Consider the following 15,000-nt stretch of genomic DNA (forward strand, 5'->3'; position numbering starts at 1 on the left):
ACCTCAGGCATTGGGGACGGACAATAGAGAGGTGACCTCAAGAATTAGGACGGACAATAGAGAGGTGACCTCAAGAATTGGGACGGACAATGGAGAGGTGACCTCAGGGACGGCGACGGACAGAATGCGCCGAGAGTAGTATCATATCAAACGGTGATTTAAATATTCACATTCTTCTATTTAGGACATATACAGTATGTGCTTAAGACATAAAAGTCCAATTAGAAAGAGGAGTATATTATCATACAGCTACTGATCCGGTGCTTTTTTTTCCACACAGCTAATTAGAGTAACGACCGTTTTCATCATTGCCCTTAATTATATATTGCTGAAGGCAATTAAGCCAGTCGCCTTGATTCTGGTTCTATTACTCCGGGAGGAAGAGGAGGAGAAAGAGTAAGAGGAGGAGGAGGAGGAGGAGAATCAGTTCTTACTGGATGTGTACAGCATTAGAGAGCAGCTCCTCTGCCTCCACCAGGTCGTTCCTCTCCTTCAGGATGTTGCCCAGGTTGTTCATGGCGTGGACGTACTTCGGATGCAACCTGTGCAAGACACGCAGGGAGAGGCTGTGTGTGAATATATTCCATCAACATGAAACTCTCACCAAAAAAAACCACGGACTCAAAAACTTGGAACGGCACTTTGATTTCCGTGTGAAATTCATAAAACTTGTTGGCTTCTCTCCTAATGCACACAGCTAAACATCACCTTTGTCCTCTGGACCACATACAGAGCTCTTTAGGAAGAAATCAGTATGTTCCGTCTCAAATCACACCTAAACCATTTCTGGTCACATTAACGGCTAGCCAGTGTGAGTATGTGTGAAACACAGAGAGAGAGAGAGAAAGAGAGAGAGTGTGTGTGTGTGTGTGTGTGTGTGTACGTACCTCACAGCTTCGCGGTAGTACTTGATTGCAGCACCCTGGTTTCCTCTGTCTGCCAGGTTCTTGCCCACATTGTAATGGACCTATAAAAGCCGAACCCCATAAACAAATCACACCAATGCTGAATGCTCGTGTGTGTGTGTGTGTGTGTGTGTGTGTGTGTGTGTGTGTGTGCTGAACAGTGAAGTGGATCAGAGCTGGAGCTGAGCGTCACCTCGAGTGAGAAGATGGAGTGCTAATGACAGATGATGCCAATGTCACTGTCGCATACGTGCAAACTCGCGTCCTGACACAACAGGCATCGCGCTGCCTGGAGAAAGCCGCTCTTGGAGCACATCCAAACAAGCTGCTCCGTCTCATCGCAAATTCACTTCGTCCGCAAGTCTTACAAAACCTGTCAAAATGTACTGCTTCTTTGGCAAATACAGTCACTTGCTATTAGGTCCTATTGAATCCGATCAGGAATCAAGACAACTGTAATTAGAGAGGGAGGAGGAGTAATGGAAACTTTTCAAACCTATAATCATACGGCCAGAGAAATACCGGTCTTAACACCTTAGTCTGCAACAATGAAGGTGGTATGATCTTAAAGAATGATCAAGTAATCAAACAAGGCAAGCTTATAATAGTATGTGGCTCCCATATGCTATTACCCAAAGCTGTGTTTTGCACAGGTAATGCCTTGGTGCCGTTCTTAGAGCAGTCACCTGGCAGTCACCTGGCTATATGGCCGTGAGATGGGTGGGCAGAGGCGGGCAGCTCACCTTGGCGTTGAGAGGGCAGACGGGCAGGGCGCTGGTGAAGAGGCTCCGTTCCGAACGCCACTGTGTGCTCCGCTGGGCACAGCGCGCCACGTACACACACACCAGAGCCAACAGGGCCAGCCCCAGCAGTTTCTACACACACACACACACACACACACACACACACACACACAGACACACAGACACACAGACACACAGACAGACAGACAGACAGACAGACAGACAGACAGACAGACACACACACACACACACACACACACACACACACAGAACATGAAGGTAGAGCAAACAGGAAGACGCACAGTCAAAGATAGACATTGATGAAGTGTGTAAAGTAACATGTTTTGAAATAGAATTATTCAAGTTACTCGAGTAATTGTTTCAGCCCTAGCTCATACAGTCACATCAAATCCAGCGTAATAAGTAGCACAACTAACATGATTACATGTGTGTGTTCAACAACAAACACACCAAACAACAGTCAACAGGCTGAGACCAAGAAATAATCAGTATAGAGGAACACACTAATATACACAACATACTGTAAGACTGAAAACCTGCGATAAAAAATAAAATACTGCAAACCACTTCAAAACATTACGAATACGGTCATTAGTGTTGGTCGTGCAGTACCCTGTGCTTCCTCCAGAGGCAGCAGACCTGGCCCAGGGCGTAGGCCAGGAGCAGGCAGTAGCCGGCCGTGGACAGGTACAGCACCCGCTCGGCCACCACGAAGCCCACGCGGAAGAACAGGTTGCTGGCCGGCAGGAAAGGGATGACCAGGAGCACCAGGGTGAAGGTCAGAATCCTGTCAGGGGCCAGTCCACCACCACAGAAAGACAGAAGTCACACACGCGAACACACAAAGCAGAGAGGATGGTAGCAGGTACAGAGTGATGACCTAGAATTGGACTAGTCATGTGCTTACATACTCATATGGGCTACGAGGAGGATGTATACAAACAGCAACTATGAACTATTTTGATGTAACCTAAACCAACACAGGGAGATTGGAGTCTCACACACACACATTCACACACAGAGGAGAAGATATGGTGGCTATTAAGATGATGACGTAGGACTGGATTGAGTCACGTTTTCACATCCTTAACTTACAGTAGCTTTAACATTTACTTCTTAAACATAATAGTTCTCTATAACATTTTGCATGAATACTCTGGTGTATCTATCAGTAGCTGTGTCTATTCTTTCTCTACTTGTCAATCGATCTTCTTTTGTGTGTGCATATATGACAGACGATGTTTCTCTACACTCTTCTTTCTGACCTAACGGTAAGCAGAAACCATTTCAACTGAATAACTGGGTCTGGCCACACTTCACAGCAGGTCCAGCACCGGTCACTGAGGACAGGACGGCACTTCGTCTACATTCATCTCCTGCCCACTGCTGATGCTCCCTCTGACCCTCATGTAACCAACAGAGCTGACCCGAAGTTACACCGCATGGGCCAAGAGTTGCACCAAGCCAATTACAGTACACAGGCCCTCTGGTGTCTTGGAGCAGGGGAGTGGAGGAAGACGGACACAGGGCCAGGGAGTCAAACAGACCATTATGCTGCCCTGCCCAGCGCCCACTCGCTAACCAGTGACAGACACAGCACAACTTAACCCCACCTCCGCTCCTCTTCTACGGTACGTTGTGGAGCAGAGAGACCGTGTCGGCTGTGTGTGAGGACCAGGGAAGGTGTGTGTGTGTGTGTGTGTGTGTGTGTGTGTGTGTGTGTTTGTGTGTGTGTTTTGAGGACCAAAGAGAATGTGTGCTGTGTATAAGGGGCATGGCGAGCGTGCGTGTGTGTGTATATGTGTGTGTGTGTGTGGGAGAGGACCAGATGGTTTGTGCTGTATGAAAAACCAAAGTGTCAGTGTGTGTGTGAGGACCAGAGATGTTATATTAGGTATGAAGGGCATAGCGAATCTGTATGTGAGGATCAAAGTGTGTGTGTGTGTGTGTGTGTGTGTGTGTGTGTGTGTGTGTGTTTCTCACCTCCTCTTAACGGCGTCATGCGAGCACAGCGCCTGGCTCATCAAACCGCCCAAGCAGCTCCACAGCAGCAGCACGGCGATGATCCTCCAATCAGCGGCCGACTTAATGAGCGGCACACAGCCCATCGACCAATCAAAACACAGCCACCAGGGACACAGGAGCAGCCACGCATTCAAGGAGTAGTAGTAATTATAGTTCACAATCTGCCAATCAAACACAGCACAGGAGGGGAGCGGAGGGAAGAGGGGATGAAGGAGGAGAAGGAGGAGGAAGAGAAAAGCCGTGGCAAAGGCCGATCAGATAACCGGCACAGACAATCTGATTAGGCCCATCCGAATGTTATTGGCATCTAATGTCACAGTGGATGTAAATCCAATGTTAAATGTTAATCCACTGACACAGAATAATAAACAGAGGACCGGTACAGGTAATAAAGAGGAATATTTGAACAATACAATTTGGTAATTATCTAGTGGTTGGAGCCCATCAAAGCCTCAAGCACAGTCGTGTGGCAGGTTTACACTATATGTTTAGTATAAAATATAATCATACAGTATAGAATATAATCATATTTAGTATAAAATATAATCATACAGTACATACACATATTGCTAATACAAGATGAGTGTCTGTAGATGTATGCATACTTAAGATTGCTTACTCTGAGGAATACATTTTCAGCAAAGGATGCTGGGTTATCGACTTCGGTGAAGGCGGGGGGACCAGTTCCCATGATCCTCCATCTGGCATATAACAGCAGCGAGCCGCCCGACAGGAGTAGCACCAGTCTCACCAGCAGACCCGCCCGCACACACTCACTCACCTGGAGCCAGGGACAAGAGCATGGGTTTTACCACACAACACCAATGGGGTGCTACAGTAGGCATGACAGAAAAGATGTCATACACTATTTGAGAACAATGGACAGGGCTATGTTTATTTATAGCCAAATTCATACACATTGATAGTTCAGGGTGCTTTACAAATGATCAGGCAGAGAGAGAAGGGAATAAAGAGGGAGGGGAGAGAGATAGAGGGAGAGAGAGAAAGAGAGAGAGAGAGAAAATGTGTGAGTGAGTGTGTGAGCTAGAGTGTGGGTGTGTACATGTGAAAGCCAGTTTGCGAGTGAGTAAGTGTGAGAGAGAGTGTGTGGGAGGGAGGGAGGGAGGGATGGATGGAGGGAGGAAAAGGAGGAACATGAAGTCAGATAGAGAAGAAAGAAACAAAGAAAGAAATGAAAGAAGAAAGGAAGAAAGAGTGCCCTCCACACTTACGTCTACTGGTTTCCCCTTGAACAGGAGGCGGTGGGTGAGCTCATAGATATTTACATTGCAGATCATGAGCACATCAAAGGCAGCGTTGACACCCTGACAGGAAGACAGGACAAGAGCGCTTAGTTATAACACAGGATGAGTTCTACAGGGATTCCCATGCCACGACACAAACGGATGTTTAATAAATGCCATGCAGTCCAATACGTCATCTGGCATCAAAACGCCACTGTGCTCGTCCGCTTGAGCCATTCACAGCTAAATATAAAGTGACATCATATTTTTTTTTTCAGCAATGTAAATTCATCATTAGGGTGCAGTTGAGCCTAGTGTTCTGGCTGCAACTGCAAAAGCCTGAAGCAAAGCAGGGTCACTAAATGAGGTAACTATTGCATACATTAAATATGGGCAGAATCTACAGCTTCCCACAGGGATGGATAAAACATCTGATGGATTCAAATTCTGTGTTCAGATTAAATGCTATTCAAAGGGGGGCACATCTACCCGGCTCCCATACCCTTTCACGGGCCTGCCTTAGGCGAGATGGGTCCCCCCTTTTGAGCAGGGTTCTGCTCAAGGAATCTTCCCACATACACCTCGCTCTAGCCCTTGCTACTGTTGTCTTTCTGCTTGCTCTTGGTAGCTCAGTTTTGGAGTTTAATATAGGGACACATGATAATGGCCATTGTGAACAATGATATATCACCTAAAAGGAAACACAACTGAATTGTTCTGGGGGCATCCTACCAGCACAGTGATGCCTTGTTCTTTGCAGAGCATGGCCGCAGCGCACAGCAACAGGCTGAGGACTATCCACGGCACCGAGAAGTTCTTCTCATTACCTAGAAAGAAAGAAAAGATAGAAAGAAAGAGTAACAGAGAGAGAGAGAGAGAGAGAGAAAAAATCTCATTCTTCTGAAATACATCATGGAGAAAAAAAAAGAAAAAAAGACGCACACCAACCAAACTGAATTAATTTATTTTCGACTCCAGCACTAACAACCTAAGCCAGTGGTCGGCATTACTATAGAATGAGGGGCGTTCCCTAGACTCTCTGCACGAGCTTGTAACATCTGAAGGGAAGGGGGGTGGGAAAAAGAACTAGCGAATTCTATGTGTTTATTGATTCTCTTTTAATATGTAACTGATAACGGCGAGCAAAGGCGTCCATCAAAGGGAGTTGGAGGCCACTAAAGCGCCTGGGCGCTGGGCACTCTGCTATGGGTGGGGCAGGGGGGTGAGCTGGAGACTGACCTCCTCGGAAGCCTCTGCAATAAGCCAGGAACGAGAGCTGGAAGAACAAAGCACACAGCAGGTCTGCGCGGCCAACAATGCCAGCCACCTGTGAAACACAGACAGATGGAGGGAGAGAGGGATAGATGGAGAGATACAGAGAGAGAGAGAGAGAGAGAGAGAGATGGAGTGGGAGAGGGAGGAAAAGAAAGGAAGAGAAAGAAAGAGAACGAAAGGGGAAAAGAAAGATAAAGAGTGAGAGGAAAGGGAAAGAAAGATGAGAGAGAGAGAGGAGAAACAAAAATGAGAAGAGGAGGGAGACAAACAAAGCAAAACAAAGAAACGTGAAAACAGAAACAAAAGAGAACAAGAGCCAGTCTCACCACAGAAAACAAACAAACAACTATAAGCACTTGTTTCTCAAGTGCCTCCTAAGACCCTGGTTCATTCACACACAAAACACACACATCATTCAGCCCAATCAAGCACGGGCGAATGCTAAGAGCCCTGACACAAAGGAGGCCTAATCCTTTGGGTCCTACAGGCAAACGCCGCAGTTCAGCTGGAAAAAGGAGCAGACTGTGCCAAAGACACAGAAACCAGGGCCCAGCCTCACAGAGCAGAGGATTCACTCATTAGCCGACTAGCTCGGTTTTAACTATGTTTTGATCTCGTTTTGATTTTGCATACCCGCAAAACAGCTTCAATGATCTGTCTCGACCCATCATCATGCCTGTGTGTGTCAGTGTATCGGGGAGATTGTGTGTGCAACTTAGATGGTTTAAAAAAAAAGCCTCCCTGCATTTGTGTTTTGGCCTGTTAGACAAAAAGCCTCCCTCCTTTCATGTGAATTTGTCGGCGCCGTTGCTTCTGCTCTGGCCAACCAGCGGCGGGCGGCTCTCATTACGGACTCCACGGCTGACCGTGGCGGGGGCCCCGTGGCCGCCTCCTTTGATAGGCGCCCGGGCGCCCTAAGTCAGCGGTCTGCCTCTGCCTCGCCTGCCTCTCTCCGAGACCCCGTACCCCCTCCCCGGGCCCTGGGCAGCCTTCCCTCCGCTTGATTAATAGATAGATCGGAGGAAGGAAGGGAAAGCAGAAGAGACTCGGTGTCAAAGCTGAACACCAACGAAAATTGAGACCTGTTAAGAGTCAGAAAACGGGACGACAAAATAAAGGAAAGAGAGGGAAAAAAAACTAGTCCAAAGCTAAGCCATTAAGCAGGCTTCGCCACACACACACACACACGCTCACCTTGTTGTCAGGCACACCTACTGAGTCTTGCTTTCTTCTAGCTGAGCCTTTAATGTATGTTTCATGCATGGTACCAACACTGAACAGCGATAAGCTGCATTGTTGTTCAATAGGAGGGGAGGGCTTATTGTTTATCATGGTCCAGGCTGCCCGCTGGTTCCGAGCTTCCACCTCCCAACCACATTTAAAAAAAAATAAAACACACAAATAAATAAATAAACAACTCGAAGTAAAATAAAACATAACGATACTTACACTTTCCGTGTGAACTGGGTGGACCGCAAATAACAGAGCTGCCAAGAAGGAGGCTTTCGGAGCCTGGTTGAGCCTCTGGCCTTTACCATCGTAGGCCAGGCCGCCGATTAATATTGCGAACACGTCGGTCATTAACACCGATATGACGCTGTGAAGGACGATGTTGAGCACGTGGAAGCCGACGGGGTGCAGGCCACCGGCCACAAGGTAGTTGAGCCTGCAAATGACCACACCGGCACACCAACAGAAAAGCGTTACCTTAAGCCTGTACTGTAGCACCACATGCAGCCAAGCCTGCCATGCATTAAAATCATTACATGTGGCTGTGTAGGCTCCTGTTTCATGACAATGGTTACACGTAACCTGATCACCTCACCGAAATGCAACCTATTGGCACACTTTCAACAATGGAAATGTCGACTGCTAGACTTTAGGTGAACATAGACCACAATGGGCCAGTAACGAATGAATGAATTTCAGAGAGATAGCCTGGACTTTCTGTGCAAGGAAACTTTCTGTGCCTGAAGTTATATATATACACACACAGCTCTATTTTAATGCCTACTTTTCTGGGACAGTGACATGGATAGTATAGTAGCCTAGTCTAGGCCATAAAATTATACACTCAGACAGATGGAGAAGAGGACTTCTGGCCAATTTGAGTCCAGACATAGAAAGAAAAGTTTCAGCACATGTGCAGTTCAGATAACTGACACCATAAAAAAAAAAAAAACATTTTGCCCTGGTAAAAACTGAGGTGAGGAGTCACATAGATGATTTGAAAAAGGCCTCGTCAGCCGAGGCAATATGCATCCCATTCCCCAAGTCAATTACGGAGGTGTCCACTCCCAGAGTACTGGGGGCAACTCCAATGATTTCCCACTGAGAATAAAATTGCAATTTCAAACATAATCCCCTAATGTATGCAAGGTCATTTAGAGACGTTGGGTGCGCACATCTAGGGCCTGTGTGAAACATGACATCAAATGCAAATGTCACTGTTGTAATACGTGTTGTGTGTCGGCGGCAGCCCTCCGCACACACAATGTGCTTTGTTTTGACAGTGGTGATGTGATAACGGCCTCTGAGTCTGTGCAGTTCTGACTGGCATACCTAAACGTGAGGACAGTGAGGGGCCGGTAGGATTTGTGGCTTGAGTTGCTGCTCAGGTTACTTCCCCAGAAGTCATTCTTCCAAATATTATTCAGAGGGGTTGAAGGCTGTAAATCCTAAAGAAACAAACAGAAAATCGACCACAGAGGTAAAGAGGTAAACACACAAACACACACACGTATTTGGTGGTGAAATGTATGTAGGCTGAGGTGAGCTTGGTATTGCTGAGTTCAAGTAGGCCCACCTTATTATTCACAATAGCTTCCGAATCGTCAAAGACAAATTCACCGTCATAGCTGTTTATAAAACAGACCAAGGCAACGAGACCGACTACGATCCTGGAATGAGCTGGGCCAAGCTTTGGCAAGGGGATTTGCTGGTCCCAATGAAATTCAGACACCACCATTGTACTTTTGACCTCCACGGAGTCCACGCACACTGCATCACCTACACAAGAAAACAAATTTCGTTGGAATTTCAGTTCAATTAGAGAACAAATCTGCATTTCTTTTTTATGATAAGTTATTAATTTACGTAAATTGAGACGTCGTGGTGTGTGATATCAGATTTTGATACTAAGGTAGTCTAATAAATACTGTCACAAACCAGTCCTGCACAAAATAAACGCATGCTTAAGATAAAATGTTCAGAATAAAAAGAACGTGACGTGGCAAGTGGAGATAGCCTACCTCCTCGTCATTCTCTCAGACAGAATGTCTGACTCTGGATGCAGATGCTGGTCATCTTTCTAAAACACATTACTTTGCTGTCAACCAGCAAAGCACTGTTAGCTTGCTTGCTAACAGCTTCCAGACAGCCCCTGGAGTCCTAAGCAAAGTCGATCTGATAAAAGGGCATTTCAGTAGGCGTCCCGACAGTCTGGAGACCTCACCGCAGGCCAAAGTGCAGTTGTAAAATAGGTTATAACGGAGTGTGATTGAAGTTGTTAGGACACAAGCTACATTGAATGCTAACTGATGTCAAGCTAAGCAAAGGCTACATTACAACAGCTAGCTAACCATCAACGTGAACGGTATGTCTACTCCAAACAATTCAGTCCTATTCACACGCCAACAGATCAGAACGATATCGACATGTGTTCACCAGTGTGATGCTACCGCTGTTGATAAAGTAAGATAAACTGTTCCACTCTAGTGTGTCCTCTCTGTCTGTCTACACTACTTCCTCCAGCACGCACAAACACTGCGTCACGTGGTACATGATGCTCGTGCCAGAAAACTCTAAGCTGCTGCACAGAGGATACAGTCGAACAATCACTCACTCAAGTCCAGCAGGCTAACTGGTGGGTAGGCTATGTTAAAAAGTAGGCTTACTGTAGTAGTAGGCTATAATTAAACTTTCACTTATGGTATTATTTGTATTCATAAGCATTTTATATTATTATTTATTATTTTGTTGTTAGATCAATTAAGGCTACAGAGCTGTAGAGGACTATGCCCATTCATTAGGCCTTCATGGCTACACTCTGCAACAAACGTCATCTCTTGGCAACAACACAGTGGTGGAAACAACAGACTAATCACCCAGTGTTTATCACCCAGCTCACAAGATATTTGCAGGCAGCCGTGTTGACATGCTGTAATCCTGCCGTTGATGGTCTGACTTTCTCTCCCACTGAATCGCTGACACATCACTAACGCACACACAGCTCTGTGACCCCCTCACTTTGCAACACAAATACCATTCAATCCACTCCTCTGCCACTCTCAACAGACCGCATTCAACTGAACAGGGTCTCTAATCAGAGCTGACATCATAGAGATTAGCTTCTGCCCTCCGATTCCTGGTACAGGAACCTCAATGCAAACACGTGCGCGTACACAAGCACGCACACACACGCACACACACACACACACACACACACACACACACACACATACACACACAAACACACACACACACACACACACACACACACACACACACACACACACACACACACACACATACGCACACACACACCATACGCACACACACACACACACACACACACACACACACACACACACACACACACACACACACACACACACACACACACACACACACACACACACACACACACACACACACACACACACACACACACACACACACACACACACACACAATGACAGAGCACTACGCTATCAATGGGAGCTTTGACCGCCCAGTCAGGCTGGGCCCTTGTTTCTCCCTCATTTGAATGATACATTGTATCGGAACAGAGGCTGGTTACTATTGATATAAGTGACACAGTTCCATGGGCTGGATGCAAAAACATTGAACCTAGGATTTGGCTTGACAACTGGTAGCCAGCTTTCGTTGCCATAGAGACTAATAAAGCAAAGTGCAGCTCTGAATCATAGATGGGACGTCAAGAGGGGGAGAAAGTGTGAAGCAAGAAGCTTGTGTTTCCTTAGCTCTGTTCTGAGGGACTGTGTGACTGCTTGCTGGAATACATTACACATAAAGTCACAGATAAGGTAAGATTTACCTCTCTTAACTGTATCTTTCTTTCTCTCACTCTTTCTCTCTCTCTATCTCTCCTTCCTCTCTTGCTCTTTCTCACTCTATCTCTCTCTTCTCCTTTCCTTGCTCTTGTTTAAGGGGATCTCATCCATTCCATTTGTCATTCTCAACATTTCCTGATCTCGGTTCATCTGTGTCCTTTCCTGTATGGCTGCCTGTGTACCTGCAATGTATGAATTTGTGATGCTGTCTGAATGTGATGTAATAGACGAATTTGTGATGATGACTGACCTGGCTTCTGATTGGGGTTGATGAGCCCCCGCCAGTGTAAAAGTGTCCTCCCAATGCACGGTTAATGGTTCTACAGCCACTCTGTCGTGACTCGGTGATGTGCGCCTTGGACTAATTACTCCATAAACACAAAGAGGACGTTGTCATTATGCCATTTAAATAGCCCCCTCAGTACAAATTGTGCTGTGTCGTCTCACTCGTATGGTTTAATTTAAAGTACACAAAGACAATTGTGGCTATAGTGAGATATCAGGTCCCCTTGTGTGTGTTTCCAATCTACACAGGCAATAAAGGCTTCATTATTTTAAACGCAAGTGAACTGTGGTGAACTCAGACCCAGCTCTGAGCACAGAAGATTTCTGTGGTATTTCATGGCTATTTACACCTTAAGCATCTTGATAATATCCATCTCAGGCATGGCATGTGTTGTTGTTCCTGATAAGCTACTAGGCTTTGAGATGTTCAGTTCCATCTTTCATTATGGGTTCAGATTTAGATCAAGTTTCTTAACATTTGAGTTGAATATATTAAGAACTGATAGAAAAAAACAAAGCTGTGTTAGAAGAGGATACATCTCTTTTGGAGGCCAAGGCAGTAAAATGTCTTTTTTATTTCACCTTCTCCAATGTCATAACACCACAGAAACCAAAATCCTACCTTCAAAGGTAATTTTCTCTCCAATTACCGTCAAGCTGTGCATATAAATAATTTGCTCACAAATTGACATAACAACCATATGGGATGAAATGAAACATAAAATGAAATGATATTAGATGTGAATGTTGGTAGCACAGACTTGAGTGTAGAGTCGCTGTACTGATTTGGCCTGAAAGAGTTGACTACCTACAAGGCAAGTGCTACTGTAATAACGGTGCAGTTGTTACTGATAAAAGCTGGGTAGCATAACTGGTGAATTTTGGTGATAAAGTTGGCAGTGTTGTGTTGGTTATTTGTTGTGTGATCTGTCCTGGAATACATACACAGTGAAGTTGTATTAAACCATGACAGATGCAGATTTGTAAACTTCTCAGTGTTTTGATGTTTTGAATCAGAACGCCAACCAGTACACTAGAAAAAGACTGAATTCATAACAATTTCATTTGTGATTAGATCTATGCATGTGGACAGGCTACAATATTTGCAAGTTACAGGCAATGGAGCAATACAGAGCTATCAAAGCTATTTGCAAGCTATGCTATCATTGTAGTCTACTACCTCATTCACTGCCTTCTGCCTACAAATTGATGACTGAAGATGACTGAAAACTTGCCTTGATCAATACAATCAATACAACTGTTTGTTGAAATTTCAGTTGCTACAGATTATTGAGCCTGGGAGACGTCTATGACTGTCAGAATGAAAAGCTTGATAGATTAGGTATACTTTAAATGTAGGCCTACTGTACGTGTGTGTGTGTCTGTGTGTGTGTCTGTGTGTGTGTGTGTGTGTGTGTGTGTGTGTGTGTGTGTGTGTGCGTTTTTGTGTGTGTGTGTGTGTGTGTGTGTGTGTGTGTGTGTGCATGTGTGTGTGTGTGTGTGTGTGTATTTACAATAATATTCTATATGTCTTGGTCTTGGTATGTTTTCTTGCTCTATAAGCACTTAAATGCATGAAAGGTGTGTACTGTAACTTGCCTTAAGAAGAGTATTCATCAATACATGGCATATTACTAAACTAAGAGACTATGCATCTAACCCAGTCTCATCCTTGGTCAAAGGAGATAGTCAAATTTCATTATCTTGGACCGCGGGGGCCTTGCAAGAATGCGCTAACAAGCCATTTGAAGGACTGGTTACGGTGATGGTGTGACTTTCCACCACCCTACAGCATGCCGAGTGGCTTTCAAACACCAAAGTCGGTCTCATTATTATCTAATGAATCCGAATGTGATGAGCCAGCGCGACGTGCTGTTGCCAGGGGGATATGAGGGTCTGGTGTAGACAGACTGCATGTGCTACGTCAAGTAGGCGCACAGCTCCTTTGAAGCTAATTTTCTTAAGTGCCATTCACACGAAGCACGGCAAATAAATGAGGATGTCATTATACAGTGTTGCTGTGCACAGTTGGTTTGAGTGACTTGAGGTACAGTACTAGATCACCAACAAAATGGCATATAAATACTTTTATAATTAGATGAGATCCACCATTGGTGTATAGAGCACATCATTCGCGTACACTCAAGCCATATAGATCATAGATATTAACCACGACATTTGGATTCCAACGAACCCTATCTGCTTCTGTGATATGGAAACGTTGAGGGAACCCAGTTCCCAGTAGTCAGGCTTGAGAGAGACCTAGTTTGCGGGCTGCGCCAGAGGCCTGTTTGGCCCTGCTGCTCTGCTGTAGCCCTGGGCCTCTCGGCTGGGCCATTAGGGAGATTCCTCGTCTTGGTGCAGCAATGACAGGTGAAATGGAGCACAAAATCCCAGAGCCGGGAAAAGGCCCCTTTCCACACCACATCTCTCTCTCTCTCTCTCTCTCTCTCTCTCTCTCTCTCTACCCCTCTCTCTCTGTCTCTCTCTCTCTCTCTCTTTTGCTCTACAATTTCCCTACCCCCACTTGCTGTCTCTTTCTCACACTTCTCACACTCTTAATGCTTCATACTACTACACACACACCACATACTGCAGTTATTTGAGGTTTTACCAAGTGCCTGGATATCCTTTCAGGTCACATGCAGGGCAGACACCTCACGTTGTATTTCACTTTAGGGATTCTGTTCTATATCTGAGTGAAATCCAAACAGTATCGTCATGAAACTAAAGCAAAATCCAAGTCCCCACAAAAAAAGCCTAAGTGGGCAAAAATGGACTACGCTGCTTTCCTATTGTCAAAGCCTCTTCCTCAAACTAAAGTTTGGATGTCTAGCATCTAAGCCAACAGTGAAAGACAGAAATGAGGGAATGCATGGTGCCAATGACACCTAACTTTTACATATAAAACTCTAGACACTGCACGAGTGGAAATGAAACGGGATTCAGTTCTGTGCTCTGTCACTCTCGGTAAAAGCACAGAAGGCGCCATTGTCTCCCCCCCAAACATTGCGTGATATGAGCCCCGGTTCATCATTTTCATGCCATTTGACCCTGACCTTTCCATTCTTTTGTCATTACATGTACCGTCAGACTGAGCAAAATCAATGTCTGTCACCCTTTGCGTGATCACAAGACATTACGTCCCCATGTTCTCTGATGACCGGCCTGTCACTTCACATTTGGGCCATTGGCGCCAGCGCTGGTGATGAGAGCAGATCCACCTCATTAGCGCTGGCTTCCCTCAGTGTAAGTGATGCAAATAGCACGCCAGCCTGGCATTATGCTAACAGAGCGCAGCAGATATGAAATCCATACTTCATGCATTTTGCATGTGGGGGTAGCAATTAGTTTGTGGGAAGGAAAAGACGGGGGAAAAATATACGACAACATGGTTGCAAATGCTTTGTTGGTTTGTTAGTTAACC

The 15,000-nt window shown here is 45.5% G+C and overlaps 2 protein-coding genes across 2 annotated transcripts in view; one reads left to right on the forward strand and one right to left on the reverse strand.

The window, feature by feature from the left end:
- tmtc4 (transmembrane O-mannosyltransferase targeting cadherins 4) overlaps positions 1-9,971 on the reverse strand; it is a 14,968-nt gene extending 4,997 nt beyond the window's left edge. Inside the window, exons 1-13 of the mRNA XM_062534227.1 lie at positions 9,465-9,971; positions 9,020-9,222; positions 8,776-8,891; positions 7,663-7,879; positions 6,178-6,265; positions 5,671-5,765; positions 4,927-5,019; positions 4,314-4,475; positions 3,653-3,855; positions 2,282-2,456; positions 1,649-1,780; positions 888-967; positions 435-542 (exon numbers count right to left, since the gene is read on the reverse strand). Coding sequence (XP_062390211.1) covers positions 435-542; positions 888-967; positions 1,649-1,780; positions 2,282-2,456; positions 3,653-3,855; positions 4,314-4,475; positions 4,927-5,019; positions 5,671-5,765; positions 6,178-6,265; positions 7,663-7,879; positions 8,776-8,891; positions 9,020-9,181 — 1,631 coding nt within the window. The 5' untranslated portion in view covers positions 9,182-9,222; positions 9,465-9,971. The remainder of the gene's footprint in view (positions 1-434; positions 543-887; positions 968-1,648; positions 1,781-2,281; positions 2,457-3,652; positions 3,856-4,313; positions 4,476-4,926; positions 5,020-5,670; positions 5,766-6,177; positions 6,266-7,662; positions 7,880-8,775; positions 8,892-9,019; positions 9,223-9,464) is intronic.
- Positions 9,972-11,207: 1,236 nt separating this feature from the next.
- Positions 11,208-15,000, forward strand: part of si:ch211-168k14.2 (phospholipase D1) — a 29,764-nt gene continuing 25,971 nt past the window's right edge. Inside the window, exon 1 of the mRNA XM_062533633.1 lies at positions 11,208-11,261. The gene's annotated coding sequence lies outside the window, so the exon portion shown is untranslated. The remainder of the gene's footprint in view (positions 11,262-15,000) is intronic.

Source organism: Sardina pilchardus, chromosome 4 (assembly GCF_963854185.1).
Source record: "Sardina pilchardus chromosome 4, fSarPil1.1, whole genome shotgun sequence".
Taxonomy (NCBI): domain Eukaryota; kingdom Metazoa; phylum Chordata; class Actinopteri; order Clupeiformes; family Clupeidae; genus Sardina; species Sardina pilchardus.